Source organism: Pangasianodon hypophthalmus, chromosome 12 (genome assembly GCF_027358585.1).
Source record: "Pangasianodon hypophthalmus isolate fPanHyp1 chromosome 12, fPanHyp1.pri, whole genome shotgun sequence".
In the NCBI taxonomy this organism is placed as follows: domain Eukaryota; kingdom Metazoa; phylum Chordata; class Actinopteri; order Siluriformes; family Pangasiidae; genus Pangasianodon; species Pangasianodon hypophthalmus.
Window position 1 is genome coordinate 5,422,627 of NC_069721.1, and position 27,973 is coordinate 5,450,599.

Consider the following 27,973-nt stretch of genomic DNA (forward strand, 5'->3'; position numbering starts at 1 on the left):
TTCAGACAGTGAGCTTCCTTGATTCAAAACCAAACCAACTTCATGCCAGTGAAATGCAGAAAAAAAGTGAAATGCTGATGTTCCCTCGCTGCACTGTTAACAGTCTGTGTCTGTGCTCTAGCCAACTAGTTAACTTTATAGCAAGATAGTTAGCTCTGTTGGTAATTTTAGCCACCTGACATTGCTTGAGTGCATCCAATCTGTTCATTTTCTATCCAGTGTGTGTTCACCATTAGTGCAGGGTGTTGAAATTATAATACAAACCTTGAGGACCTACCTGACATGGACCTGCTCCCTTTTTTTGCCAGTTTTCAACAGAATTTATACCAGTATATTATACAGTTGTTTATATTATACAATTGTGTTCAGGTAATGCTAAAATTATTTGTGTCAAACGGTTGCTAGCTTCTGATTTGCTCATGACACACTCCCTGCGTTCACACTGGTAGTTTGTAGAGGATCGAGCAAATATTGAACATATTTGAACTTTGACCTGTGCAGTTACCCGTGTGTGGCAAAGAGTTCATCTACCGGCAGCAGCGTTGCTGTTTACATGGGAACACCTTCACATGAAGAAAATGGCCAATACGTTATTCAAAACATCAGGGGAAAAAAGAAAAAGAAAAAAAAAAAACACAGGTGAGATATATAAATATATAAAACCTATCATAAACCACAAATTGCCACACAAACAACAAGCAGCTTTATCAACTGAATAATATTTATTGTTTCATCAAGTGTATCGGGCATCACAGAAAAAAAATGCTTCCCCATGCCTGCTCATATTCTACCTTAAAATCCGCTCCACCCTTAATGCATTCAAAGGGGAAGCAAATCTGGTTTAAGCATAACTTCAGATATCTGGATGGATGTTTGCTCCAGCTACAAAACTGCACTAGGGTACAAGCAGTAAATATGCTGATATTTTGAAGCAGTGGAGATGATGGAAGTGCACAGAGGCGAGAATGGAATGAGAGATTCGCTCGAACAGAACTCAGTAAGAGCCCTGGTTCTGGCTCCTGTAGGATCCTCGCTGGTAGTTTTGTTTCTGCTGGTAGCCACCTTTCTGATCTGAGAGGGAGAGAGAACAGAAAAGAAACAGTTAGCAATGAGAGCACAGTCAGTGTTGCTGTGATCATGCATGCAGTCTTATGTTCCTCACAACAGCACTCCTTATTACGTAAAAAACACTTGAATAAACACTGTTATAGGAAAATAATCCACGGTAGGTGATCAGATATGTTTTAATTTGAAGTGTCCAGCTTTACAATCAAGATTAAAAGGCTATATATTTTATATTACACACACACACAAAACTTCATTTTCTATCCAAAATTTCATGCATTACATGGATAGGATTTATAGATTAAACAAAACATTTATTTTAGACAATCTACAATCTCCGATTAATTGCTGCACACACAAAATTATATACATTTTTTTTATATATATATATATATATATATATATATATATATATATATATATATATATATATATATATATATATATATATGCGTGTGTTTGTGTGTTTTTTATATATATATATATATATATATATATATATATATATATATATATATATATATATATATATATATATATATATATATATATATATATATATATATAAAAAGTGTGTCAAAACCTTTGGCCATGGCTGTACACCTACCTCTCTGGTAGCCTTGCTTCTGTTGGTAACCTCCTTTCTGATCTGTTAAACAGAATGAGGAGTTAGATATTCAAGTGTCTTAGAATTTCCCAGTATATAAGCAGCTTTATAAGAAGAGATCCATGTGAGATCCATGATCTCACTTTCTGTTCCTTTGAATAATAGTCTTAAACGAAGAACTCACATTACTGCTATTCAAACCTCTCACAGCCTGCTATCAGTACAGAGACATTTACATAGTGTATGATAGGTTTTACTTCTGAGTAAACCTGCTGTGTTTTCCCAGAATGCCACACACTGATGGTTGTTTATATGCAATGCTCTCGGTACATGTCATTTAGTTTATTCTCATGCTGCTACTGTTATACATTGTGTGAACTGTGTAGTTATTTCTACTTCTACTTTACTGCAGCTGAACCTTTTGTACAGTGATAATGCCTTACACTATTCGTATTTCATATGCACACTTAATATTATGCCCCATTGTATACTGATGGAATGACGATAGCTTATTTATCACAAATCTGTAATTTGCTCCTCACCTCTGTTGAAGTAGCCTCCGTAGACGCCCTGTTTAAGGTCAAAGACGCGCTCGTTGTTCTCCACCAGGCCGCCCAGCTTCTCTGCCAGCTGCAGAGCCATGTTTTGCAGGCACGTGGGCTCTGTCCTGTGCATTACCACCGTCTGTGTCGGCTGGTCGAGAGACGCCTGGAAGAGAAATACAGCAAAAGGTGTAAAATCTAATATAATCAAACCGCTTGAAAGAAAAAGGGCAAATCCACAGTGACACCCAGCACTTTGGCCTTTACCATAAGCTCCTCGTTGATGATCATCTTGCTGATGATGCTGTGCACTGTGGGCAACTCCAGCTCAAACATCTCAGATAGAGTCGCCATACTGTGGAAACAAACCCACACACACACACACACACACACACACACACACACGTCATGTAGCATCATCACCACAAAACAGTCAGCAATCTAGATGTAAACCCAGCTCACTGTAGCAGTACCTGATAGAGTCGTACACACTGCTGTAGGTAAACAAGTAGGTACGTAATGACTCCTCCTGAATCTTCCTGTAGAATTGGAAAATAACAAAATATTAAAAAGCTTGACTGTTTACAGCTGCTACAATGCAGATGACATGACCTAACTTGCTTCACGGTCGTTCCATGAAATTATGGGCCGGTTGCATAGATCTGTTTTAGACTAGTCATAAGTTAGTCATCTAAATTATTTCATTAAGACTGGTCTTTACTTTTTAAGTCGGCTAAAATCTTAGCTTGGTCTAATTTAAGACCAAAAAGTAAGACTGGTTACCCATTTTCTTTATATTCTATGTTGCCATGGAAACTAACTGTCTGCTGCACTAGATTCACAAAAGTGGCCTGCTGACTTTGACTTCTACAATGGCAAACTTTAATCTTTAGTTTTATAAACAGGCAATAAAATATGAATCACTTTCTGAGCTACCGAACACTTAACGACAGAAACAATAGCAAAGACATTACTACTCCCGAGAGTAGAGCTCAACTCCGCTCTCCCTCCCCACAGGGCCTCTTGCACCATGTTTTTAAAATATTTCTGCACATCTTTGACAGTTTGTGTGACCAACGGATTGACACAAAGTTCTCTGTTATTGTGGTCCAAACCTTGTAATTATTACTTGCGTTATAATCACTAAATTTGTTCATCAAAATCGATTTGGCAGCCTTGTATTCCTCTAATATACACATGTTTTCAGCAAAGGAAAACTGTGACGCTTGCCCACTATCAGCCATTTTGTTTAAAGTTGTTCAGCATCTTAGCACAAAGCAATGCGAATTAGACTGTCTTACTAAAGACAGCCATGAGCTTATTTTATGCAACAGTCTTTCCCCGGTGACTTTAGTTGGTCAGACTAATTCTTAGACACAGTCTTAAGATAATAGCTATGTTTATGCAACCGGCCCTAAATGCAACTATAAACTGAAACCATCACATGTAGTTTTATTAACCAATAAATTCTTTTAATTGTTGGAAAAGTGTTGTGGTATAACAACTTCGGGCTGCTAAAAGTAACTCCGCTTTGGGTCAGCCCCATCACACCACTCTTTCACTAATTATTTTCCAAAAACTCCATGCCCCCAAGTATTTTATTGCTTAATTATTTAATTTATCTTGTACTCCAGTGCATAGAACTTTGTTAACTAGCTACAAGTAGTAACCCTTTTCCATCTAGCTACCTAGAAAAAACTCATAAGGTAAGTTAGGCAAGTTAGGCAAGTTAGCTAAGGTAACACGTGCGGATCATGAATGTGGTCTTTACCTGACAAGCATTTCCCGTACGCGCTGTGCCTCGGGGAATAAATCCCACACTTTGCTGTTCATCTTCTCATTGATGATGAAGGAGTGGCAGGTGCGCCAGTCACCCATCTTCATGGCTTTGCTAGCAGCCACTACGTGCTCCCTCATGCTCTCAGGGGGGCCTGGAGATAGAGAACAGATCTTATTTCAGTGGTAACGTGACCCTGAGTGTGCGGAAGGTGTATGCTATGTATAAATAAAAGGAATGATAATGATTAAGGCTTTTGGGAGTGTACATGGAAAAACTTGTTACACAAGAATTCCTTTGCATTCTACCTAGAGCACTTATAGACTATTAAAATGAAATACAACATCATAGCATCTTAAGAACCCAAAATGCACTCAGGCACTCACCCAGTAGCGGCTGTCTCTCGCCCACACGCAGCTGGTGGTGGAACTGTTTGCTGATCATGCGGCGACGGGCATCAAACTCGTGCGCTGCCATGTAGGGGATCTCCAGCAACATGGCCGACACCAAATACACACACTCCAGCAGCTCTAGGTTGATGTGCATGTGGAATGGCACCTGAGCAAAAAACACAAGTGATAGAGTAAATGTTATGCACGATTTTGGCTCTTATCATCACTTGTTCACACCATCCTATTGCAAGATACAGGACAAGTCTGTGGCTATATTTTGATTGTTGACTTCCCAAATCAGACTGGTCAGAAGGTGTTGATTAATTTCTATACAAACAACTCATTCACATGGATGATCCATAATAATCTAAGACTAACAGTAAACACATTAAAAACACATTTATTTGAAAAAGAAAAACATATAATCATTAATATGGTGAAGTTTTCTGTAAGGAGACATTTATTTAACATTCATGGAAGGAGTCTGTGTGTTGGCGCATGGTAACAGTAAGTTTTAAAGAGAAAGAAGAAAGAGAAAGGCTTCTGAGGGACCAACTGTTTATAGCCGTTATAAATAAAAACTGTAATAACTGTGATAATGCAAGTGCGAACTAACTAATATCTAACGTTACAGCAGCTATAAACAGTTGCTCCCTCACAAGCCTTTCTGTTTTTCATGGACGTTCCACAACATTAAAAGTAACAACAAATAGATAAAAAGTATGATGTGTCATTCTTTAAAACAGAAAAATTGAACTGTTGGCAAATCGGTGTAATACAAGAGGAATAAAACACTTCGGAATGTGCTGTTATGGGAAAATAATCAACTTCCATCACTCCAGCCTTGATTAATTTCCTATGAGAACATTATCCATTGTGCTTCCTTCCTTACATAGTCTAGAGTCATAGCAAGCTAGTCTACCTGGTCTAGTTGTCTACTTTTTTCCCCCCAGTGTAACTGAATGAACGAGAATATTTGGGAGGCAGAGATCAGAAAATTGTCAGGGACCATTGGGAGTGGTGCACTGAACCACATTTCATACCCAAGCTCAATATCACAGCAGGTTTAATTAAATTAGGAAGCCACAAATTATTATGCAGCCTAAACTACATTCTAGCACTTATCCAAGGAACTTCAGCAGCATTTATATGTCTCAGTTCAATTAAACTTGGTTAAGATGATGACAGAGGTCTGAAAATGTGTCCATCACCACTGATAATGACAAAGTAAAGGATAAGTGACTGAAGAAGCACAGTCTTTATTCTCACATATATAACTACAGTACACTAGGATCTGCCCTGGAGCAGAGAGGGTTAAGGGCCTTGCTCAAAAGCCCACTGATGGTAAACGGGTGGTAAACTAACAACCTTCCGAGGCCCAGAGCTTAACCTCGGAGCTCTTTTTCTGCTTCGAGCTTCTGCACTTGTGACTCACTTTCTGATGCAGTTGATGTCCCCACACAGATACTCTAAAGATCTGTATTTCCCAAAACAGCTTGTGTCCAAGTCTTACACTTCCTTCACATGTATAATGTAGACTTGAACCCAAGAACTGCTGCAGTAATCATAAAGACCATGATGCTCATACTGAACTTCCTTCCATCATACCTAGTACAGTTTGACATTACTCTTCTACACCTCTATACCAGAATAATTTATGGTATAGAGTTTCCTCGACCTAAATTTACATCCAGATTTTTGCAAAACTGCTTTGCGAAAAGGTCTATTGTTAAATGTGATATAAAACTGATGTCACAACAAGTTTTATGTGGTCCTACATGATGCCAAACCATTACGCTTGGAAAATAACCATTAATGAAAAATCTACTCTTGCGTGTTATTTATTATTGATCAGCAGCACTTATCGTACCTGTCGCCTCTTCTCAATCTTCTCTTGCTCTGCGTTTCTCTCCTGCATGTTCCTCATGAGCAGGCCCTGGCCGAGCAGCTCCTTCGCCCTGCCGCTCGACTGGATGTCCAGCAGGGCATTGTGAGCGTCTTTGATCATGCCCTGGCGAAACGCACAGATGCCCAGCTGCACCATGGTCCTGTTGTAGAGGATCTGTGGGGCAAAAATGGATAATTAAATAAATCAATCCCAGACTGTAGTTTATTATGTGCTATATTTGCATTATATTTAAAGGTTTTCTTGCATTATATTTAAATATGCATTATATTTAAAGGTTTTCTTTGGTGTTAGTAGAATAGGAGCAGTGTAAAAAAAAAAAAAATTACACATCAATAAACAAAAAGGTGCCCACAGATAGGGATCTGCATTAGGTCCTAATCCTATTTTCTGTTTATTTGGTACAGAATAAATGTAGATGACGGTGTTGTTTCTCTGGTTCTTTTGGCTGTTGTCTTTAATATGCCTTTGAACACTGTTCAAATCCCAAACCTGATTTTATCAGCATTTATCAAATTAATGTTCTCCCAAGCCAGAAAACAAGTAAAAGTGATATTATAATATTAAAAATGATTGCAACTCACTAGTGCTACATTTAAATCATACAGGCATCTGTGTATATGTATGTTTGTGTGTGTGTGTGTGTGTGTGTACCTGTACAGGAGGGTCAGCATGCTGAATATTATCCTGCAGGTGACTCATAAGCATGAGATCACGAGCCTGGTACCAGCGGCTGTGCAGGGCGTGGTGGTAGATGTGGCACAGAATAGCACACGTGCGGATGCGGTCGGTGCGGTCCTTAGCGTAGATGAACTTACACAAGCGGTCCATGAGGACGGCGCTGTCCTCCCCTTCGCTCTCTTCCTGGTCCTGCTCAGACTGAGGGGGGAAAAAGGTAGTTCATTTATGAGCCAAATGCTAAAAATGCTTTTATGCTAACAACTATTAATGAAAATAAAAACTGATGCTTTTTGTACGAGCTGTTTTTTTCAAGTCCCTTGGAATTGTGGAGAGTGTATATATGTGCTCACTTACTTTGCTCTCCCCCTGCAGGCCCAGGCTGCGACGATGGGCCTTGTAGTCAAACTTGTAGTATGTGTGCATGATGCGGCGCAGGTACACGCGGCACACTTCCTCCGTTGTGCCTTTGCTCTCCAGGTACTGCAGCAGGCGGTCGATGATGCAACAGACGCGGCCCTCGTCTTTCAGGTTGTCCACATACTCTGAAAAAGCAAAGGTGTTAAGGTTTGTAGTGAATTTTTAATACACTGATCCCTCTGTGTTTCACTGTTTTGCTGTACTCAGTCTATAAACTCTTTTTGCGATTGTCGCAGGTCCGACTGCACAGCTGATATTATTTCGCCCTCCATTTTGCCCTCTCCTTAAACCAGAAATGGTGGAAATGTTCGATTTCCTGCTTAGGCTAATGGTTCTGGATTTTAAAATGGAAAATTCTGAGCACAAGTCTATCTGGTACAAAATCACATTAATATTAGTATAAATGAGACACACTCTTAGTTAGTTATTTGGCTCACCCTGGGAATGGGGATCTGTGTTCTGCATGATCTTGGTGAACTCCTCATCCATTCTCTCCACCAGAGTCAGGATGCAACCACGAACACGGAAAGGCTGCAACACAACGCAAAAAATGCAAGGAATTCCCACGCTGTCCATGTGAAAACCCCTGGAACTGTTGCTATGAACTAGAAATATAAAGGCTTAACCTGATCTCAGGCAAAACCTGGAGGTCTAACAAAAGTGATTTCATTGGATTTTGAACCAATGACATCATAAGAAAAGCTACTAGAGCTAACTCCGCCCCTTTCCCCACCCTTAATTATTTATGCAGGTTAGCTTGGGCAGAACCTTACAGATTTTTTTTCCCCTGGATTTTCTTAGGATAAGGGGCGATGAAAAGAAATGCTGACCTGGTCAGAGACGGCCAGGTTCTCACTGTCTTCAGCGATGTTCTCGCCGATGAAGATGTTGTTGTTGCCGAACAGGATGTTCAGCAGCTCATCGATGCAGTCCAGGCACTTCTTCCACATTTCCGCCTGAGAAAGGAATAGATGGAAGGAGAAAGAAACAACTGTTCTTATGCACGTATAGATGTTTGAACGCACAAACATGTCAAACCCAATTCAAAACTATACTACATAATTAAATAAAGTAAGTAATTAAGTAAGTATAAAAACCTCCCACCTTCATGAAGGCAGCCAGATTGGGGTTGTAGTCATACAGGGAGGCGATGATGTTGAACTTGATCTTAACCATGATGCCTTCACCCAGGTTGTTCTCATTGGCGATGCCCGCGAGAGCATGGAGGAGCTCAATCTGAGCAGCTCTGACACACACGAACACATACACACCATTTCAACACAAGGAATACAGCAGCACTGAAAACTACCATCAGATTCTGTTTAGAATCCAATTCAATTCTGGCAAAGCAGAATTCTGAAAAGGTAGAAAAATACTGACAACGGTTGTTTTCTTGCATTACAAGATGTAATCAAAAGAGGTCCACATGTCACACCACATATTACTGTACGAAAAGTATGCTGCAGTGCCAAGATTGCTAACAGGAAAATCATAACCAGAAAGAAAATACAAAAACCCGAGTGTATTTCAGTGGACTGGACGTCTCTGTGCTAATAACATAAACGATAAAACATTTGGGTCGAACTGATCCTGATACAGTACACTTGATATGGCTATATCAAGAAAAGACAAATTACACACACAGTTAAATACAGCAGTGTGAGGAGTGTGTGAATACCTGTCAGTTCCCTTCTTTCCTCGTGCCTGCAGGATCTCGTTGAGCTTCTTCACCACCACGGCTGTGTTAATCTCTGTGCCTTTGGCGAACATCTTGGGCTTCTCCTTGACCAGCGGAACTCCTCCCCTCACCTTCTTCCAGCCTCCATCATCGCCTTCTCCGCCCTCCTCCTCTCCCTCCTCGCCCTCCTCATCGGCACGCTCCTTCTTCTTGGTCCTCCTCTTCCTGTCGTCCTTTTTGCGCTCGCTCAGCTGCTTGTCTCCATCCTGGGTCCTGAGAAACACACCTTTTGTTCACTACTTTGGCAACAGAAGTCTCGTTAACACAGGACATCTTTTACAGCAATACTCTAGTAGCACAGTGAACATACGTTTAGCTAAATATGTTCCTTACAAAAGTCAAACAGCAAATGTAAATTTGATGATGCAAAAATAAATAAATAAATAAATAAAAAATTCAGTAAAAATGTACAAAAATACACCCTGCACCAAAAAAACCTCTCCACGCTCCTTACACTCCTGTGCGAGACTTACTTTTTGAGGAAAGCCGTAGCCAGGGATGCAGTGTTGCCTTCGTTGTCATCGCTTTCACTGCTGCTGTCCATGGAGTCACTGCCCCAGTCTTCATCGTCATCATCGCTGCTCTCTGATTCATCATCCTACAGCACAGAAAAGTCTGTCAATACGACAGCTGAGGACTGTGTCAGCTAACAAGCTAACGGTTCTACCTGCCTGGTAACACACTGACCAGACTCTTTTTGTTATAGTAGTGATGTATTTAAGCAATATCTCTAGCTAACTCACACTGATTTATACATTCCCGTTAAAGATGCTTCCGGTAAAATTGGGTTCACTTCTTCCTTTTCATCTTTATCTGATGAGCTTTCATATTTCACATAAGTGAAAAGCCATATTCATGAAAAATGCATCATTTGCCATGTACGCTGATGATGTCGTTAACAGTACTGTAGTAACTGTTTCGAACCAGAAGTGGAATTTTATGTGGTGAACACAAACGAGTGGAGTGACACACACAGTGAAACGTCCCAGTGCGGTTATAGGAAATATAAGCACTCTTGGAACGTTGCCCGACCAGTCCAATTAGTGGACCAGAAGCTATACTTTTTAATCCATTTATAGTGTTACAGTTAACATGTATAGTGGTGGAACATCAACAGAACAAGTTAGTTCCTGTTACCTTTCATGTTAAAGCACCTAGTGAAACTTTCGTTCCCTCACTAGTGTCTATTTCTTTCTCTCCAAGTTACAATTAAAAAAAATATATATATATTTTTTTTTAAATCCTCTGTCCTGAAGACCTTCCCTTGACAAAAAACATACTGACACTGGAGACTCCTTCCCTAACGTCATCTTACAGAAAGCTTCACCACATCAGTGTTTTTCTTTGTTAAATAACAGCATGTTTTTAAATTGTTTGTGAATTTGTGAATGAGAAACAATAACATGTTAGAACAATGACGTTAATATAAACCTGTGATGTGAATTACAGCTGGCACTAATGTCACAGCTGCTGGTCAGAATTGGGAAAGCAGTCTTTCAGATTTGGGTATCATGACTTAATATTATATATTTTTGTTTCCTGATGCTCTTGTATTTGCTTTGAGGTATAGAAATAAGGTCACTGGCTTACAGCAGTTGCTCCCTTGAGGAACTTGCTGGCTTCGGGAGCTGGCTCAGCCGCGGGCTTCTTCTTCATAAAACTCTTCGCTGTGACGCCTTCCCCTGCTCCCTCTCCTTCGCTGTCCGAGGACGAGCCTGCACATCACACACATGCAGAGAAGACATGCGTTAAATCCAAGTCAGGACATAACATCATCAAAATTACACTTGCACACCAGAATGGAACTTCCTCTCCCTGCTGCAGGGACGTGATCAGCTTTACCTGCCTCAGAAATCTGCATGAAAAACATTGTTTGTTCTTAAATACCAAAGCATTAAGCATATGGTCGGAGATGCTGCTTTAGGTTTGGAAAATTCTGCCATATATAGTAACTAGTGCTGACATTTTACAGAAAATAAACTTCTCTTTCTGTATTTACTGATACTCGTTACATCTAGTCAATACAGTAAATCTAATGACAGGAATTATATGCCGTTTTGTGGTACAGCAGCAGCAGGACTGACTTTATATCGCACTTGGAATATTCAAATTTGTATTAATATCTAATCTTTATATTAAAATAATACACAACATTACTTTCCAAGCTGGCTGATGAGTTAAACTAGCAGTTCATCTACATTTGACACATGATCATTTCAGACCCTGACCAGTATCTATGTGTAACAACAAACACCACACAGATACCAGATCCATGACGTACCAGATCCAGCTTCCTCCTTCTCTTCCTCTTCATCAGCAGACTGTTCAGGGTTCTAAAGGCAAGGAAGAGGGGATCTTAAGAATGAAAGAAAACTCAGTTTCCTTCATCTTCTGTTCTCTTACAGTTAAAAAATATAATAAGCACAGTGTGAGAGACTAGAGCACAACACAGAGGATGATACTGGTAAGGCAAATGAGATCTAATTTATTTCGCCAAGCATCTGTTTGATTTCATTAAGTGCATGTGTGTAATATTAGGACAGTTTCCCCACTAGTTTTGTGTTTAAGACAAAAAATTATGAAAATGATGGCAGTATGCTGCAATATGTTCACTAAATCTAAATATTGTGACATTATTCGACACTGAAATGTATGAGAATTGTGATAAGATTTCTGCCATATTGCTCATGGATGTATGCATTTATTCATGTCAAATTTCCAACTCAGCCACAGATTTATATAAAAAAAAAAAAAAAAAACTTTCTTTTTATAAGATAATCCTAAGCACAAAATGGATCAATTCAAAACTCATATTACTTTATTATAGCCTTCTTAAAATGTTGAACTGACCTCCTTGTAAGTGGCGATCTCCGTCTCGAAGTCACGATTGTACTTGCGGATCTTCTGGCGCAGGGTGCTCAGAGCTTTAGCGTTGTTTTTGTTCATCTTTTTCTTGCCCTCCTTATCCTCCCATAGCTGCAAGAGCAAACCACATGTACCTGTTAAACTCTCAAAACAAAGGTCACCAAAATGTTCCCAAGGAATAGCTGAGAAATTAAAGCTGAAATAAAAAAGCCTTCATTGGCTTTTGTTTAGCGAAGCGTCCTTTTCTCCCTTTATCACGCGTACTTGGTTGAGATAATCCTCCAAGTCGGCCAGCAGGCGAATGTAGAACTGTGGAACTCCTTCTTTATCCACAATCGCTTTGCTCTTGAGGAACGCTCGGCACAGCTGCTCAAACTCCTCCAGACACTTGGCCATGTCACGAATCTTCATGGCGTTGCGGATTGTCTTGATCAAGTTTGTCAGCTCCTCAAACCTAAAGTAAAAAACACAAGGATTAGCTGATCGTTTTAATAAAGTAACTAGATTACACACACCCAGTACGATGATATCATATAGATCACAACTGTATTCCTTCATTATTACAAAACACTTTGCACCCTCTCCCTCTACGTGTCTCTGTGTGTATATACACCCCAAACCCCATCTCACCTCTTGTCCTTGGCGCTGCGCACCACTCTTTTGGTGTCTTCTTCATCGTCACTCAACAGCAAGGCTCTGAGAAGAAGGAAAAAAAATAAATAAATTTTAAAAAAAAACTGAAAAATCACAGAAAAAAAAACAAAACAGACCAGAGTGTTTGTGTGAAGAATGTGAATGAAAGAACACTGACTGTTTGTTGAAAGTAGCCCCGGTCGCTTTAGGGGCGATCTCATCGGCGGATGAGGACTCTTCCGACTCGCTGTCGGATCCGGTGGCGAAGAAACGGGACATGGCAAAGGCTGTTCACGCTGTAGATTTGGGAGTAAAAAGATTAAAAGTTTAGCACCAGCAAAAAAAAAAAAAAACACCAATGCTCCACAATTTTCTTTTTTCTGTAGTTTCAGTGGCGGTTGCAAAACCTAGTAACTGGTGCATTGCTGCCACTAACTGGACCAGTGCTGCCAACTCAGTAACTCTGCCGCTTGATTATTAGACCCCTTTTAGCGACTGTCAGCTCTCATCACAGCCGCTGGATATACGAGCTGAGGGACCAATCACTGTTTGTCCCACCTGTGCACTTCTTTTTAATCTCTCTTCTCAGTTATATTTACAAGTAACAACTGCAAATTCTTCCATCTAATTCTTTCTCACAGTTCTCACCATATCACAGTATTTACAAGCTGGTGGTGAAAATTAAAGGAAAATTTGATTATAAAATGTACATATCTTGTATGTAAGTGTCTTTCCACATCCTTGTCTATATGTATATATGACTGTTATAAAGCGCTTACAACCGAGACTCCTCCCATAAATGTTAAATAAGTGTCTCTAAACAACAAAAAACAAACTATCACATCAACAGCTAAGCTTATACATCCCTGTGTATGAGCTGTATGATTCCTGTGCATTAATATTAACCTAGTGTTCATATTCCAGCAGGAACTACTGCCTGAGAATAATGCACACCTTCTGACCAATCAGAATCGAGAATTCAGCAGTGCTATGAATCTATAATCAGATTTTCATCAGTCACGCAAATCAAATCAAGCCAATACATTTTGAAATTAATTTTTAATTAATCATGCAAATTAATTTTGAAAAAGCGAACAGTGAGGTCATGAACATCTAAAAGAAATGTTATCATATATTACTGTCCATCCTGTCCTGATAAAACTCTAATCTGTTGTGATATGCAAATTACCGTGAATGATTGAATGAACACTCATAGGTGAATGGATATGCAAATGAGCGCGTGACGTCACGCGGCGAGTTCTGGCGACATTTTGAGCACGCATCAGCTACTTTCCCCTGAAAAGACCTGGCTACACTGGACTGGGCTGTGACGCACGGAGAGCTGTGCAAGTCGAGAATATATTGTTAAAAATAATATTAACTAAGATAGACTGCCACTTCTACATACACTGAGTGAAGCAGTTAATAAACACGAGGCTGAAATGGAGGAAATTCCTAAAACACCTTTTCACCGCTACACTAATCTTAGCTCAGCGTCTAAAAGGCAAAAAAACTACCACCATGTCTGTTCTGAACAACAGCTAACTGCAGAATAAATCACACACCGGCTCCTCAGTGGTAAATAAACCTACAATAATAGCAATAATGTGACTATTATACCGGCTATGCTAAGCTAAAGATCTGCCGCTAAGATAACTAGCATGCTAGCTAACGCACGAGAGGCTGATGACGCCGGCTAACGGTTCTACATCAACATTAACATCGTCGCTGTGACTGGATTAGAAACATCTAAAAATCCACACCTAGACTTACCTGCTATCTAATAAAACTGGTCAGTTCTTGTGTTATGAGTTTATTCTGACCCGATTTAAAAGCCAGATTTGCAAATTGGTCAGCACAAATGACGGCGTGCGCCCGAGCCTTTTTGGCTACTTCCGGCGAGAGAGGAAATGACGTAGCGTAGCCCGCCAGAACAGCTGCCACCTGGCGTAGTGGCGAGTAGACAATCAGCAGCACCACAAACTGCCTGAACTACACAACCTGAGGGCAAAAACATTTTATCAAGTCACTGAGCCATTTACAGATACATATTTCTGCAGTAGAAATAATCACTTTAATACACCACATGGCCAAAAGTATGGGGACACGTGACTGTTGAACATCCCATTCCGAAACCATGGGCATTAACTATGGGAGTTTGTCCTTCTTTGAGGTTATAACAGCCTCCACTCTTCTGGGAAGGCTTTCCACTAGATTCTGGACTGTGGCTGTGGGGATTTGTGTTCATTCAGCCACAAGAGCTAGTAAGTAAGTAAGTAAGTAACCTTTATTTAACCAGGATAAAAACTCACTGAGATAAAATCTCTTTTACAAGAGTGACCTAGCCAAGAAGGCAGCGAAAGACACAACAATTAACAGAACAACAACAACAACAAAATAATAAATAAATAAATAAATACCAGATGGAAAGAATTAGTAGAAAAATAAAAATTAATCAAAAGAAATATAAAAATACATAGTAAAACAGTCAAGTATCGAAGAAGCAACTTCCAATATGGCTGCACTCAAAATTATTTATAAGTGCCGTAGATTCGACCAGCGAAGGCAGCACAGTCAGCTTTAAGGGTTCCTGTAAGGTGTTCCATGTTGGAGAGGCATTAAATTTAAAACCCAGCTCAGTTCTAAGACGGGGAACAACAAGTTGAAAAATGTCCTCTGTGCGAAGATTGTAATGTCCGGTTTTTACAGAAATGATGGATGACAAATAATTAGGTAACAAACCACATATAGATTTATAAATAAAACAGCACCAGTGTGAACACCGTCGTAAGTCCAGAGGTGGCAGTTCAGCCTTAGCATAAAGAGAACAGTGATGGGTTTTATAATCACAACCAGTAACAAAACGTAAAGCGCTGGGATAAAGGGTGTCTAATTTTCCAAAGCATTGCACTGGGGCATGCATATCTAATATATCACCATAGTCGAGTATCGGTAAGAATGTTGAAGATACCAATTACTTTCTGGCACTGATAGGAAAAGAAGATTTATTTCTAAAATAAAAACCTAATTTTAATTTAAGTTTAAGAACAATATGATCAATATGTGGCTTGAATGTCAACTGGTTATCAAGGACAATTCCCAGGTAGGGGAGCAGGAGGTTGGGAGCTAATGTCCAGCAAGAAGTCGGCATTCCAGTTCATCCCAATAGGGTTTGAGATCAGAGCTCTGTGCAGGCTACCGAGTTCTTCCACTCCAACCTTGTCTTCATGGACCTTGCTTTGTTTGAGTCTCTTAGTTCCAATGAAGGGAAACTGTAAAGCTACAACATACAAAAGGCATCTTATACAATCGAGTGCTTCCAATTTCTTGGTAACAGTTTGGGGAAGAACCACTTATGGGTGTGATGGTCATGTAGTGTATGTCTAATTCCAGTTCTAGTTATAAATATGTGAAATATGCCTCAAAACAGTAAAATTACTATAGATAGTTACTATAGATACACTCTTACATCTTTACACAGGAAGGTAACAACAAATTCATGCTTTTATTTTCAGTAAGCACTTTATCCTGGTCAGGGTCGCCATGGATCACTGGAGACAGGAGTGGAACCTGATGTGGTCTTCTGCTGTTGTAGCCCATCCACTTTTGTGATTTGATGTGTTGTGCCTTCTCACCACAGTTGTAAAGAGAGCGTATTTGAGTTACTATAGACTTCCTGTCAGATAAGATCAGTCTGGTCATTCTCATCTGAGCTCGCTCATCAACAAGGTATTTCACGCTGCAGACCCTCCACTCACAGGATGTTTTTTGTTTTTCGCACCATTCTGTATAAACTCTAGACTGTCGTGTGTGAAAATCCCAGGAGATCAGCAGTCTCTGAAATCCACACACCAGCCCATTTGGCACCAACAACCATGCTACGGTTAAAGTCACAGAGATCACACTTATCCCCATTCTGATGTTTGATGTGAACATTAACTGAAGCTCTTGATCTGCAACTGTATGATTTTATGCATTGTGCTGCTGCCACATGATTGGCTGATTGGATAACTGCATAAATGAGCAGGTATACAGGTGTTCCCGTTAAAGTGGACAGTGAGTGTACATTATTAATATCTATAAACATTATGTATATACCATTATGATTATTAAAACCTTATATGCAGGTAGCCATGCATCTTTATTCAAATGCATAAAGCAAGCATCAACACAGCATTATGTTCATACAAAAGTACAGTTTATTGTCACAAAATAATAAAAATCAACATTTCCTCTATTGAGAGAAGTCAGATGGGAGGAAAAAAAGCATGTTGCCTAAAAGTTTGGTTTTGTTCCAATACTTTCCAGTGTGGCTCCTGATCACTGCAGGGATCGTAGGCATTCCTTCACAAAAGTCAAAACCTGTAAGACTAAGGCTCAAGAGGGGAAAAAAAAGATGCATAAACTATAACAATGGGCAGTAGTGTCACTTTCGTTTGCCCACATGTTTAAAACAAAGGGTACAGAGGATGAAAAGAGTTTAAAAAAAAAAAAAAAAGAAAGGAAAAAAAAAAAAAAAGTAATGCGGATATCCGATAGATTTCCTTAAACAAACGAGGGCTCTTTGATGAGTCTGCAAAACACCATATCCGTCTTTACCTCCATTTCCCTGCTGCTTTCAACTGACCATAGTGCTATTCACATTGGTTAGAACTGCATACAGCTACAGTGTATTTATGAGAGCAAGTGACTTTACAGCAGTATGAGGAACTACAAAGCCAGTCTCTGTCCGTGTGTGTGTGTGTGTGTGTGTGTGTGTGTGTGTGAGAGAGAGAGAGAGAGAGACAGAACAGAAGTTTAGGTGACAGTGCGTGGCTAAGAGAGAAAATAAGCAGAAAGACAAAAAGGAAAAAAAAAAGAAAAAAGGAAAAAGTCTTAAAAAGAAAAAGAACGCACAGTTAAGACACCTGGGCAGGGAAGGGTGGGACAGAGAGAAACACAGGTAAATATATGATGACGCTTCCTGCAAAGGCGGCATTTCCTTTCCTACAGTTGCGGCAGGCTCACAGGAAGTAGTCAGCCACCGGCTTTTTGGAGGGAATGCCTCTGGTTTCCTGTGGGGCAGCTTCAAATATAATAAACTCTTTCTGCAGGTGCTCGTCCAGCTCCAGGATGGCTGCTACGTTCCCACACCTGACAGGGAAGAGAGAAAAATTACTCAGTAGGAGTAAAAATGAAGAACAGTTTACACACAGCACATTTCCATCATCACAGTGCCAGTGCTAGGAAAAAGTCCAAAAAATTAAATTTGGCTCGATCAGCTGGACTCGAATCGATGGACCAACAACAGCCATGGCTCGGAGGTCAGTCTTTAACATGACAGCCAAATAAATAAATAAATAAATAAAATAAAAGGGGGGCAAGGGGATTATGCTGTTTCTGGTTGCATAATCACTCAAACTGGCAGAACTGTGTCTTAAGGCTAACAGGTTTCCTGCCTCCAACCCCATGTCTGTGGAAATGGTGCAATAGAGACCCTATCCTGAAGGTTTCGACGTCCACATAAACATTAATATCGACCTAATACAATTCGAGTGTTTGTATGAAACTAACTATATGGTCTCAAACACTTCCTGTTTTAAAAATAACACACACACACACCTATAGCAGTAGTTGGGTGCAGACCACACAGTGAGCACGGTCTCGTTGAAGTGCCACTTGTAGCCCTCCATGACAAGCTGGTGGGCTCGACAGATCATGTCTATGTCATTAGCGGCGTTGAACTGGGCCACGACGTCGCTGCCGAACAGGTATCCCGCTCCTCTTGGGCTCACTCCCCAGCCCGTGGTATCTGCACACAAACACATTATCATTTAGACGCCTGGTGCAATTTCTGCATCTTCATAAACATCTGTACAGACTAATCCAACCTAGCTTTAATTCAGGAAATAGTATCATCCACCATCATATTTCATTCAATTTTACTACTCAATTATGTGAGGAATAAGACATTCACAAAGTCCTCTGCTTTACAAAGCGCTGACACTGCAGACTCCTTCCATAAATGTCTAAATCTCACCGTTACAGTAGAAGCTATTATGTATTAGAACGAATGAACTGATATAAACCTGTGATTTGGCTTACAGCCGGCACTACTATAAGGGCTGCAGTTCTAGAAAATGAATCAATGCTTCTGACAAATCAGATTCAAGAATTCAACAGTGCTGTGATATAGACTAAATGAAAGTACAAAAAAAAAAAACACTGCTTAAATCAGGAAATTTATACAGCAGTGGATTACTCAAATAACTGAAAAGCCTTGGGGTATTATTCCGTCTCAGTCCTATTCATGCCATAAGGTTTCAGGACAAGATTTCCAGAATCTTCTAAAAAATGTTTTCACATGTTTAATTGTGAATAATTAAAATTAATTATTAGTAATAGTTTTTCACTGGTACCAGTGAGTACAAAATGTCTGAAATGGATCAGATTAGGATAAAAGCATCTGGCACCTGAATCTATGTAACCCTAGTTGTTGTGAATCCCAAAAATCCTGTGTTACCTTCAGGGTCTGACCACAACAGGTCGCACATTGGCCCGTCGTGCGGCACTTCCTGTTTCCTATCGATGGTTCGGATCTGATCCAAAGTCTGGATGGAGGGCGAGAGGCCACCATGCACACAGAAAATCTGCAGAGCAAACCGAGACCACAAAATCGTTCATATCAGGTCTAGACCAATGATTATCTGACTTCTTAAAAATGAGATAAGACTCTTGTTAGACATAATACAAGCATAGTAAATAACTTGTAAAGATAACGAATGATAAATATTTGACACAAACTAACCGCCTTCTATAAAGTAAGCTTACACTAGTATAACTCACCACATTGTAACTACCGATATTTATACGTATGCTACATTTATACGTCAAAACACAACAAAGAAAGGCGATAGACGGTGGTTAAAAGCCCTGTGGTGCATGCTCATGCGTAGTGGAAAATGAGCTAGTAATTCTTTCCTTTCGTGGTAAAAGCTGTGCAAAAGAACTATTATGTCTCCAAACGTCATGACAAACAACGTCTGTAGAGCAGAAAATGGCTGTGCTTGTTACAGAACGGTGTGTTTAGTCTAATGTTGCATCTGAGAAACAAACTACAGCTGTGCTGTTCTATACACAGGACGTTGCATCTTGTTGCAGTAACTGAACTATTTCATAACACACTACCATCTTTACACACAACACACCCCCCCACACACCCCCCCACACACACACACACACACACACACACACACACACACACACACACACACACACACACACCACTTCTGCCATTTGAAATGCACATAAAGTGAGCTCAAAGTGCTACGGTGTTTGAGAATGTTTCAGAGGCAATGTTAGTCAAATAAAGTTATCTGACAGTATTATTTACCAAAGCTTCTGCTGTTGAGACAGAACTAATGGCTAGATTGTCCTAGTTGTGTTCCTACAATTAGGGGCTTTGCAATATGAGTATTAATATTAATATTGCGATAAATTGAAGACATTGTGGACATAATTGCTTTTTTTTTTTTTTTTTTTAAAATGCAAGTCACTAGGGCTGTCAAGAATACCTGATTATAACTGACACTTGATTATAAAAAGTATTCGGCAAATGACACAAGTCTGAGAAACTAAGAGTGAATATGTTTTAACTGAGATTTTAAGTTTTAAAACCTGTTTTAAGGTTTTTAAACAGACTATATTATCAGGAAGCAGTTTCATCTCTCTCTGCATGGCGATGCAAAGACTCATTAAAGCAAAAGTATAAATTGGTCTTTACTGATCAGAAGGTCATGGGGTTCAAACCCTCAAAAACTGCCAAGCTGCCACTTCTGGCCCCTTGACCAAAGCTTTTAACCTTCTCTGCCCCAGGGGCGCTGCATCATGTCTGACCCTGTGAACTTCCTAACATGCTGGGATATGCAAAGAGAAGAATTTTGCTGTACTGTAATGTATATGTGACAAATAAAGGCTTTCTTCTTCTTCTAAATACCACATTACCCCAAAAACATATCAAAGTAAGCGAGCGATATGTATTTTTGTTGTTTTTAGACTGACCTTGCCGTCGATGATGGCCGACAGGGAGAGGTAGTCGAAGATCTCGGTGCAGTACCTCCACACTGTGACAGAGCCGTACTTCCTTAAGCACTCATCGTAGAAGCCATACACCTGCGTGATCTGTCTGGACTCATGGTTGCCTCGGATCAGCGTGATTCTGTCTGGGTAGCGCACCTGAAGTGGACCACCACAAACTTTAGACTGATAATTCACTTTAAAGTCACTTTTTATTAACCATTAGCGCTAGTAGAACTTTAACTTTCTCTCCCAGCAAGATGCCCTACCCTAGGCTCCAAAATGCTAATGCACTGAATTTTCCTGTGCAACACTGGCTCAGTGCTAGTGAACAAACAGTCATTATTCAAATCCCAGAACTGCTAGAGAACCACTGGCAGCCCCTTAAAAAAAAAAAAAAAAAAACCCTGACCCCTGACTACTCAGCTCTATGATCAGATGCACTTCTACTTCACTTTAGGTCATTTTGGATAAAAGCTTAGGCAAACACACACATCTAAACTAAACCAACAATAAAAAAAAAAAAAAGTAGTGAGAAACAAATTACAAACCTTAAGAGCTAGGAGCAACAGGAAAGTCTCAACACTGTAAAAGCCTCTGTCCACAAAATCTCCCATGAAAAGGTAGTTTGTCTCTGGAACATCACCTCCCACCTGTACAGAAAAGTCCATTTAAATATGCTTTTAATGAAATAACTTTTTTTTTCATGCAGCAAGCAAAAGACCTTTTAACTTTAAAATAAACAGAACCAGAAATCCAATTTCTATAAATAAAAACTTCTGAGATAACAATCAGTTATATTGTATACTTTGGGGTGGACAAATGATAAATCCATTAGCAAGCCCATCAGGAAAGTGAAAACTCCAATGTGCTGACCCGGCTCATGCCCGAAAGTCCAATTATCTAGACTAAAAGTGATGACTAACAGAGATTAACTCAAAAAGTATGCCAAGCCCAGCTGAATAAATGCATTAATACAGACAACGGACAATGAGTGAGTGCATGAATTATTGTGAGGAGCGACTTCATGTAGTCAAAAACCTTTATCCTCTTTCGCTACCGTCTTCATTCTTGAGCAGACAGTGTGTTGTGTTACACTTACAGTTTTGTGCAACTCTAACATTCTAGAGAGATCTGTCCAAGCCAATTAATACGACTAGTAAAAACAGAAACAGTTCCTACCAACAGCTGATCACATTCTGGGTGTGTGTGTGTGTGTGCATCGTACAGCAAGTATTAGGATTAGGAAATATGTGAACCAGCTGGGGTGTGTTGTATTTAAAAAAATATATCAAATTCTTCTTTGCATGAGTCAGTACAGAGACGAACTTTTTCCTTCTGGTTGTTAGACGAGTGAGTGTGATAAATTTTTAGTGGCAGTTATATGAACAGCTGGTTGAACCTGCTTGTACACCAGGCAACTGAACGAAAAACTGATCGCCTGGAAACGTAATCTGCATGTCCTGGGCAGTGATGCGTCAATGTCACAATACTGTTACTGTCGAGCTCACTGTACAATCAGGGACGATTATTGATTAGGTGTTTTTGTATGTTGGACTTGGCTCTTTTATGGCTCAGTTATAGTTTAATGTGAATATTAATCATGGTGGTTAACTAGAATTTGAACATAAAATCTTTCCATTACACTGGAAATTAGATCATTTCTTATTTATAATTCTCACTAAAATCATTTTTAGCACCTTTGATACTTAAATGATTTAAAATCCAGTAACTTAACTGAGCACATTATATGTGGGTGTGAACGCAAGACTCACTCTGAATAACTCCTTCAGGTCATAAAACTGTCCGTGGATATCACCACACACCTGAGGGGGAAAAAGATCATGTGATGTTACATCGATCTGCATGTTTATCCAGGTACAACAACAAAAAATGTGAACACATACAACCATCTGGGTTTGTTTATAAAAAAAAAAAAAAAAAAAAAAAGTCTAAAAGGCTGAGTGTTTGTTGTTCGCATGGGTGTGAGCAGAGTGTATTCTAGACACTGTGGTTTTTCATAGCTTCTCTCGACATCACTGTTTTAGTCACGAGAAACACACACAAGAAATACAAACTGCATAAATGTTAATCACTCCATCAGCACCAATCTGATAGTGGCATTTGGCAAATAACAGCATTTTACAAACCCACAGAATTGGCTAGATCTAAGTAAATATCAATGACATTTAAATGCAAGTTAAATTTGCATGACCTTGCTGTTTGCAAATGATTAAAAGCCATAAGATCATACACTTTTTTGATCTTATGATGACTAATCATCTGTTAAGAGGACAGACATGTTTTCCAAGATTAAGCAAACATTGTATCTTGTTTAATAAAAATAATTTAATCCCCAGTGGCCCATGATGGGATATGAACAGCTGCAGCCCTCTTTCACACAGCACGGTGTCTCATCTCATGATATTTATCATCGTTTTTCCACAACATCGTGCGAAACTGCGCTATCTAGAACATCTCTGATGTAAAACAAATGTCTTCCTAACCTAAATCTGAGAGCGTATCGGCTATGGTACAAACGTGTGCTGTTAAAGGAAAATAATCGGCAACAGGGTGGTGCGATGTGGCCTGATGCGAAACAGAGTTACTGCTACCTGTGTTTTTATTACTATTATTGTTACCACAGCATTAAAGAACAGCACTTCATACTTTTTAAATCCGTTTATAGTTATGCTTAACACTGTAGAACGTCTGTGAGAAAAGTTATTTCCTGTTAATAAACAGATGTTCCCTTACCAGCCTCTCTTTTTTCTTCCTCTTGAAATTAAGCCAAAAAAAAAAAAACTCAGCTTGTCACAGAAAGCTCAAACTCTTCTGTCTCCTTCTATGGCAAAAAAAAACTTACTGCGCTGTCACTAGAGACTCATTCCATAAATGTCAAATAAACTTTCTTCAGCACAATAACGACTGTAAGTATTTCTTTGTTAAATAACTGTGAATGAGCTGTTACTTTAGAAATGATGATTAGAATGAGCATTCAACAGCGCTGTGGTATAAAATGGAGTTAGACATTTCTGTAGATCTTAAAGGTAGGACAGTATTCAATACTTATACAGCTTTCGACTACAGGTCCGACTCAGAATTCCTACTCGGGAGCTCAGGAAGGTCGGGAGTTCAGCAAGTGACGTCAAATCAACATGGCTGCTTACAGCATCAACGGTAAACAAAGTCACGTAAACAAAGTCTTTCTCCGAGACGCGTGAAGCCAGCCAGCTGTGACGAGAGGCAGCAAAATGTACACAGAGGAAGGAGCTATCCGCCGACTTCTGCATACAAGAGGTGAGACAGCCACGATTGACTAGTGCCTCTGTGACTAGCGGCATCATCAGGATTCGAACTCGTGGCCTCCAAACATCAGGACGAACATATTAGCATTAGATCAAACAACATACACAGATACTAGTTTGTTAAATCTATATCAATCACTATACAGATCGCTGGTCACAGTTAGCTGACTAACTTGCTGCTAACAAAAGACGAACACGGAGGTGTCCACGGTTCCCCCACTTCGCAGCTCAAACGCACGGCTAAAATTACAATAATTTCGAGCTCTGACTTCTGGCTTCCGAAGTAAGTCGAACGCACCACTAACCCTTTTACACATTATACATACATTTAATATAACTGGATGTTAAACAAATGTGTTGGGAGGATGGGTCAGGGCCTGAGAAATCTGCCATTCGATTCTTTACCAATAACACCAGCAGAAGAAAACAAGACTTTCAGACACAGATAATGAAAACATTTCGATAATCCACTTGACTCCCGTGAATCATTAAATTGCAATGAGTCATTTAATTCGAGTGATTCAGAGGATTCCCTTTACTTACTGTGACTGGAGAATCCACCCTCTGTACATTACTCTCTTCCACAAGAATCTCTCTGGAACACAAACAGATCAAAACAAACCCACACTGCAATTAGGACGGAAATAATCACAACATGCATAAGGAAATACTGTTTCCTCTCATTTTTTTGCTAGAAGTAGGTGATCTTTTGATGTCATTTATCCAGACGATCATAACTTCAGACAGCTTTGTTATGGAATACAGTGTTAAATCAGTATTGAGCTATCGTTAGTCAGAGGCATTTTTTCTTTGCTCGTTGTTTATTACCTGGCTTTGGCACACAGAGCCTTGACCTCGTTCTCCTTGATGAGCTCACATCTCCGCAGCTGGTCGATCTGTCGGTCCAGATCACTGATGTCACCCATGGTGAAGCGCACAAAGCAAGCTGAATCGTTTCCCCACACACACTCTCACACACACACACACACTCACACAGCAAGACAACACACTATATGGATACGGCGCTGGGGTGGCAGGGATCCTGACGGTAAAGACTCCTGCGGAATAGAGAATAAAACCATGCTACACTTAATGACCAGTTTATTAGGTACACCTAAATTTGTGCCATCCCTCACTGTGTACTAGTTTATAGAAGTCGCTCCACAGGTATGAACGCACTGAACAGTGGCATGCTTTCATGTTTGCGGCTATGAATGCTTCAGACACAAAAAAATCTACACAATATAGACGGACAGTTCAGCTTGCACAGTACATGTCAATTGTTCTCCACCGCTTCATCGGGGTCAGTTTCAGGTCATTTTCCTGATGAATGAGGTGGCGGGGGTCTGGCAGACTCTGCTGATGTGCCGGATGTCACGACTACATTTTGAAAAACTAATTTCTGGAGATTTTATGACAGTAACATACAGAAACATATCTACTTTAAGTAAATCAATATACTGTATTTTACCAGAACACTTGGAAATATTTTTATTTAGGTTACTTTCTAACCTTCCATTGACTGACTGTCTCGGATAAGGAATCAGTTTAACAAACTCAAGTCTCACGATGCCCAGAAAACCTTTCTAGCTAAGTGTGAGATCAGAGTGAACGTCAGGATTTTGTCAAGCTGTTAGATAGCGATCTAAAATGTTCGCCACTCACGTGTCGTCACATTGTCAAAACAGAGACGCGCGTTTGCAAGTGCTGTACGGATGACAGCAGAGCAAGCTTTTAGCTTTTAACAGAACGAGAAGAGAAACGACTGAATTAATCAAAGGAGACGATGAGGATCGTGTCTGAACACAGTGTTTAAAAACTTTGTAAAACTTGTGAGACTTTAAAACTTGACTTCTGGTTGAGATATGAAGTAGATAAGTTCAGGAAAAATGTACTGTTCAGAACGACAGATGCTATTAACAGGAAATGTTAACATTTGAGAGGGTTTTTACAATCCAGCCCTAGATGTATCAAAGAAACTTTACAGAGTTTATGTTCAAACTGCAGTCGGTATTCAGTCTGCAAATTTATACAGTGATAGAGATTAACACAATGTCCATGTTGTGCATTATAGCTGTATATACACAGTGTTATACTCTCTATTTTCTTTCAAGGAGATTAAAATAAATAAAAGGGGAAAAGACTAAAAAGAAAAGAAAAGCTAGAGTAGGCTATTAGATCAGCTATTACGTGACGAGTAAAGGCAGATACGCAGCGATCGCCAGGCAGACGTAGTGTAGTTATAATGGGAGTGTGCAGGGTGCGCTGGATTCAGCCCCAAACTGCTTCACGTTTCCACCCAGAAAAACACCAACACCACCCTGTCTCTGTACGCCTCAAGGCAAGACACTACAGAAAGAAACAATCTGATAGAAGACAACAAAGCTCATCTTAAACTGTAGTGCAAAAAAATAAACAAACAAAACAAAACAAAAAATAATAAAAATTTGAACAGAAAAGTGTTAATGTCACTGTTTTTGTCCACCTTATAACCTGAAACTTGCATGCACAATCACCTCGTGTCTCTAAAATACACATTTTGTGATATACACACACGTCAGTTTCCTTTATAAACCTTAAAAACACACTAACTAAAGCTCTCTCTCTCTCATATACATACATATACATATATATTAGATGACATACATGCATGAAAGTTCACTGTGATCCCTAACTGGTACTAATTTTCCAAAATAAATGTTGATAATTTAACGTTGAAACCCACATTATTAGAAGAGTGAATGATTTTCTTCTTCAGAGTGTCTCAACACTGAAATTTTTTAATCCTAATAACATTAAAAGACTTGATTTTTTTTTTTATTAAATAGGCAAGTTTATGAAACCTTATGTTTCAGAACTGTAATTTTCTAAAAAGTTACAATACAAGCATATTAAAATGAATATTAAAACTCGAGAATACTAATCATAATATAGCTTAAAAAATAAAATAAACCCCTAACCCACCTGTAGTGTCCTGCCTTAAATTAAATTAAAGTAAAAGTGAATAAAAAAAAGAAAAATGGCGAATCTGCTAAAACTCCAAACTTCATTCATTAACTATAAAAACAAAATGCTACTCAGCAAAGACAACTCCCACAATGGCTTAAAATAATGTAAATAACTTATATTACCTGGTACTGATGTTTTTTTTTTTTTTTAAATCTCCAAAGTTACAAGAAAGTGTTTGTCCGTGATCCAGTGAGTTCTGTGAAAAACCAGTTCCAGCCAGCGGAACCAAACTCTGACGCAAACACTAATAAATAGCACTGCTAGCTTATCTTAGCATGGCTAAGTCACACAATAGGGCTGAAATACGCGTTTATTATCGTCCCACACCTGCCAGGTTGTTATTATTATTAATATTTATGTATATATGAATGATTTAGATATATATTTTGGGGGTGTACTGTGTTTAAGGCGCTCGGCTCTGGAATGCTAGCCCTGAGAGCCGTTAGCTCATCGTTCCAGACTTCTCAGCTAAGCTAACTGAGCTAATCAACGCGACAGGTTAAGGACACAATTCTAACACATTTTCTCAGCATTCAAACTGCTAAAACACACTTAGGGATTGTTCTAGACGACCCGCGAATTTTCAAATGAACCCCAACAGATGGCGTGTTAAAAAATTAAATATTAAAATGTCAGCTCCTGTGCTTAGGGAAGGGAGCGTTAGCTTAGCTTAATTTAGCTTAGCTTAGCTAGGCCTGGAACATTTTTACGACAACGGCACTTCGGCTAAAACCTACAACTGCGCGACACTGAAGTCAACACAATTACAACAACTCGATTACAAGCGGTTGTTTAAATTACCTGAAACACTTCACTGGGATTTAGGGTGAGTTCAGAAAAACCCAGGAAACTTCTCCCTCGCGAGTCTTTTTTTCTTTCAACCGGCTCGCCGTTTTTTTTCATTCGACACCATCTACCGGCGCGAGGCTCCGCCCCCTCGCGTCATCACCCCGCCCCTTTCACCCCCACTCCGTCATC

At 39.6% G+C, this 27,973-nt stretch overlaps 2 protein-coding genes across 3 annotated transcripts; both read right to left on the bottom strand.

The window, feature by feature from the left end:
• Positions 1-700: 700 nt before the first annotated feature.
• Positions 701-14,552, bottom strand: eif3c (eukaryotic translation initiation factor 3, subunit C). Its single transcript, XM_026915248.3, has 22 exons — positions 14,397-14,552; positions 12,802-12,919; positions 12,621-12,686; positions 12,255-12,444; positions 11,976-12,101; positions 11,407-11,458; positions 10,716-10,840; positions 9,599-9,723; positions 9,066-9,338; positions 8,492-8,633; positions 8,218-8,343; positions 7,825-7,918; positions 7,325-7,512; positions 6,944-7,168; positions 6,254-6,445; positions 4,378-4,549; positions 3,986-4,145; positions 2,688-2,753; positions 2,482-2,569; positions 2,215-2,380; positions 1,673-1,714; positions 701-1,071 (listed from the first exon to the last, which is right to left on the bottom strand). Exons 2-22 carry the CDS (start codon positions 12,900-12,902, stop codon positions 995-997), a joined length of 2,796 nt encoding a protein of 931 aa, XP_026771049.1. The 5' UTR covers positions 12,903-12,919; positions 14,397-14,552; the 3' UTR covers positions 701-994.
• Positions 14,553-16,799: 2,247 nt separating this feature from the next.
• Positions 16,800-27,956, bottom strand: ppp4cb (protein phosphatase 4, catalytic subunit b). Of its 2 annotated transcripts, XM_053238629.1 has the most exons (10): positions 27,797-27,932; positions 27,118-27,191; positions 24,815-25,044; positions 24,530-24,581; positions 22,454-22,504; positions 21,230-21,331; positions 20,664-20,837; positions 19,126-19,252; positions 18,225-18,414; positions 16,800-17,756 (listed from the first exon to the last, which is right to left on the bottom strand). In XM_053238629.1, exons 3-10 carry the CDS (start codon positions 24,910-24,912, stop codon positions 17,627-17,629), a joined length of 924 nt encoding a protein of 307 aa, XP_053094604.1. In that variant the 5' UTR covers positions 24,913-25,044; positions 27,118-27,191; positions 27,797-27,932; the 3' UTR covers positions 16,800-17,626. The 2 variants fall into 2 exon arrangements, with proteins under 2 accessions (XP_053094604.1, XP_026771403.1); XM_026915602.3 differs by lacking the exon at positions 27,118-27,191 and having other exon boundaries at positions 27,797-27,956.
• Between the last annotated feature and the right edge of the window lie 17 nt (positions 27,957-27,973).

Coding starts and splice junctions, on each gene's coding strand:
- eif3c (XM_026915248.3), bottom strand. CDS start 12,902: ATGTCCCGTTTCTTCGCCACCGGATCCGACAGCGAGTCGGAAGAGTCC. Junction 10,841..11,406: donor GAAGGAGGAAGCTGGATCTG/GTACGTCATGGA, acceptor TGTGATGTGCAG/GCTCGTCCTCGGACAGCGAA. Junction 6,446..6,943: donor ATGCTGACCCTCCTGTACAG/GTACACACACAC, acceptor TTTGCCCCACAG/ATCCTCTACAACAGGACCAT.
- ppp4cb (XM_026915602.3), bottom strand. CDS start 24,912: ATGGGTGACATCAGTGATCTGGACCGACAGATCGACCAGCTGCGGAGA. Junction 21,332..22,453: donor ACCTGAAGGAGTTATTCAGA/GTGAGTCTTGCG, acceptor TTTTCTGTACAG/GTGGGAGGTGATGTTCCAGA. Junction 18,415..19,125: donor GTTGTGGTCAGACCCTGAAG/GTAACACAGGAT, acceptor GTTTGTGTGCAG/ATACCACGGGCTGGGGAGTG.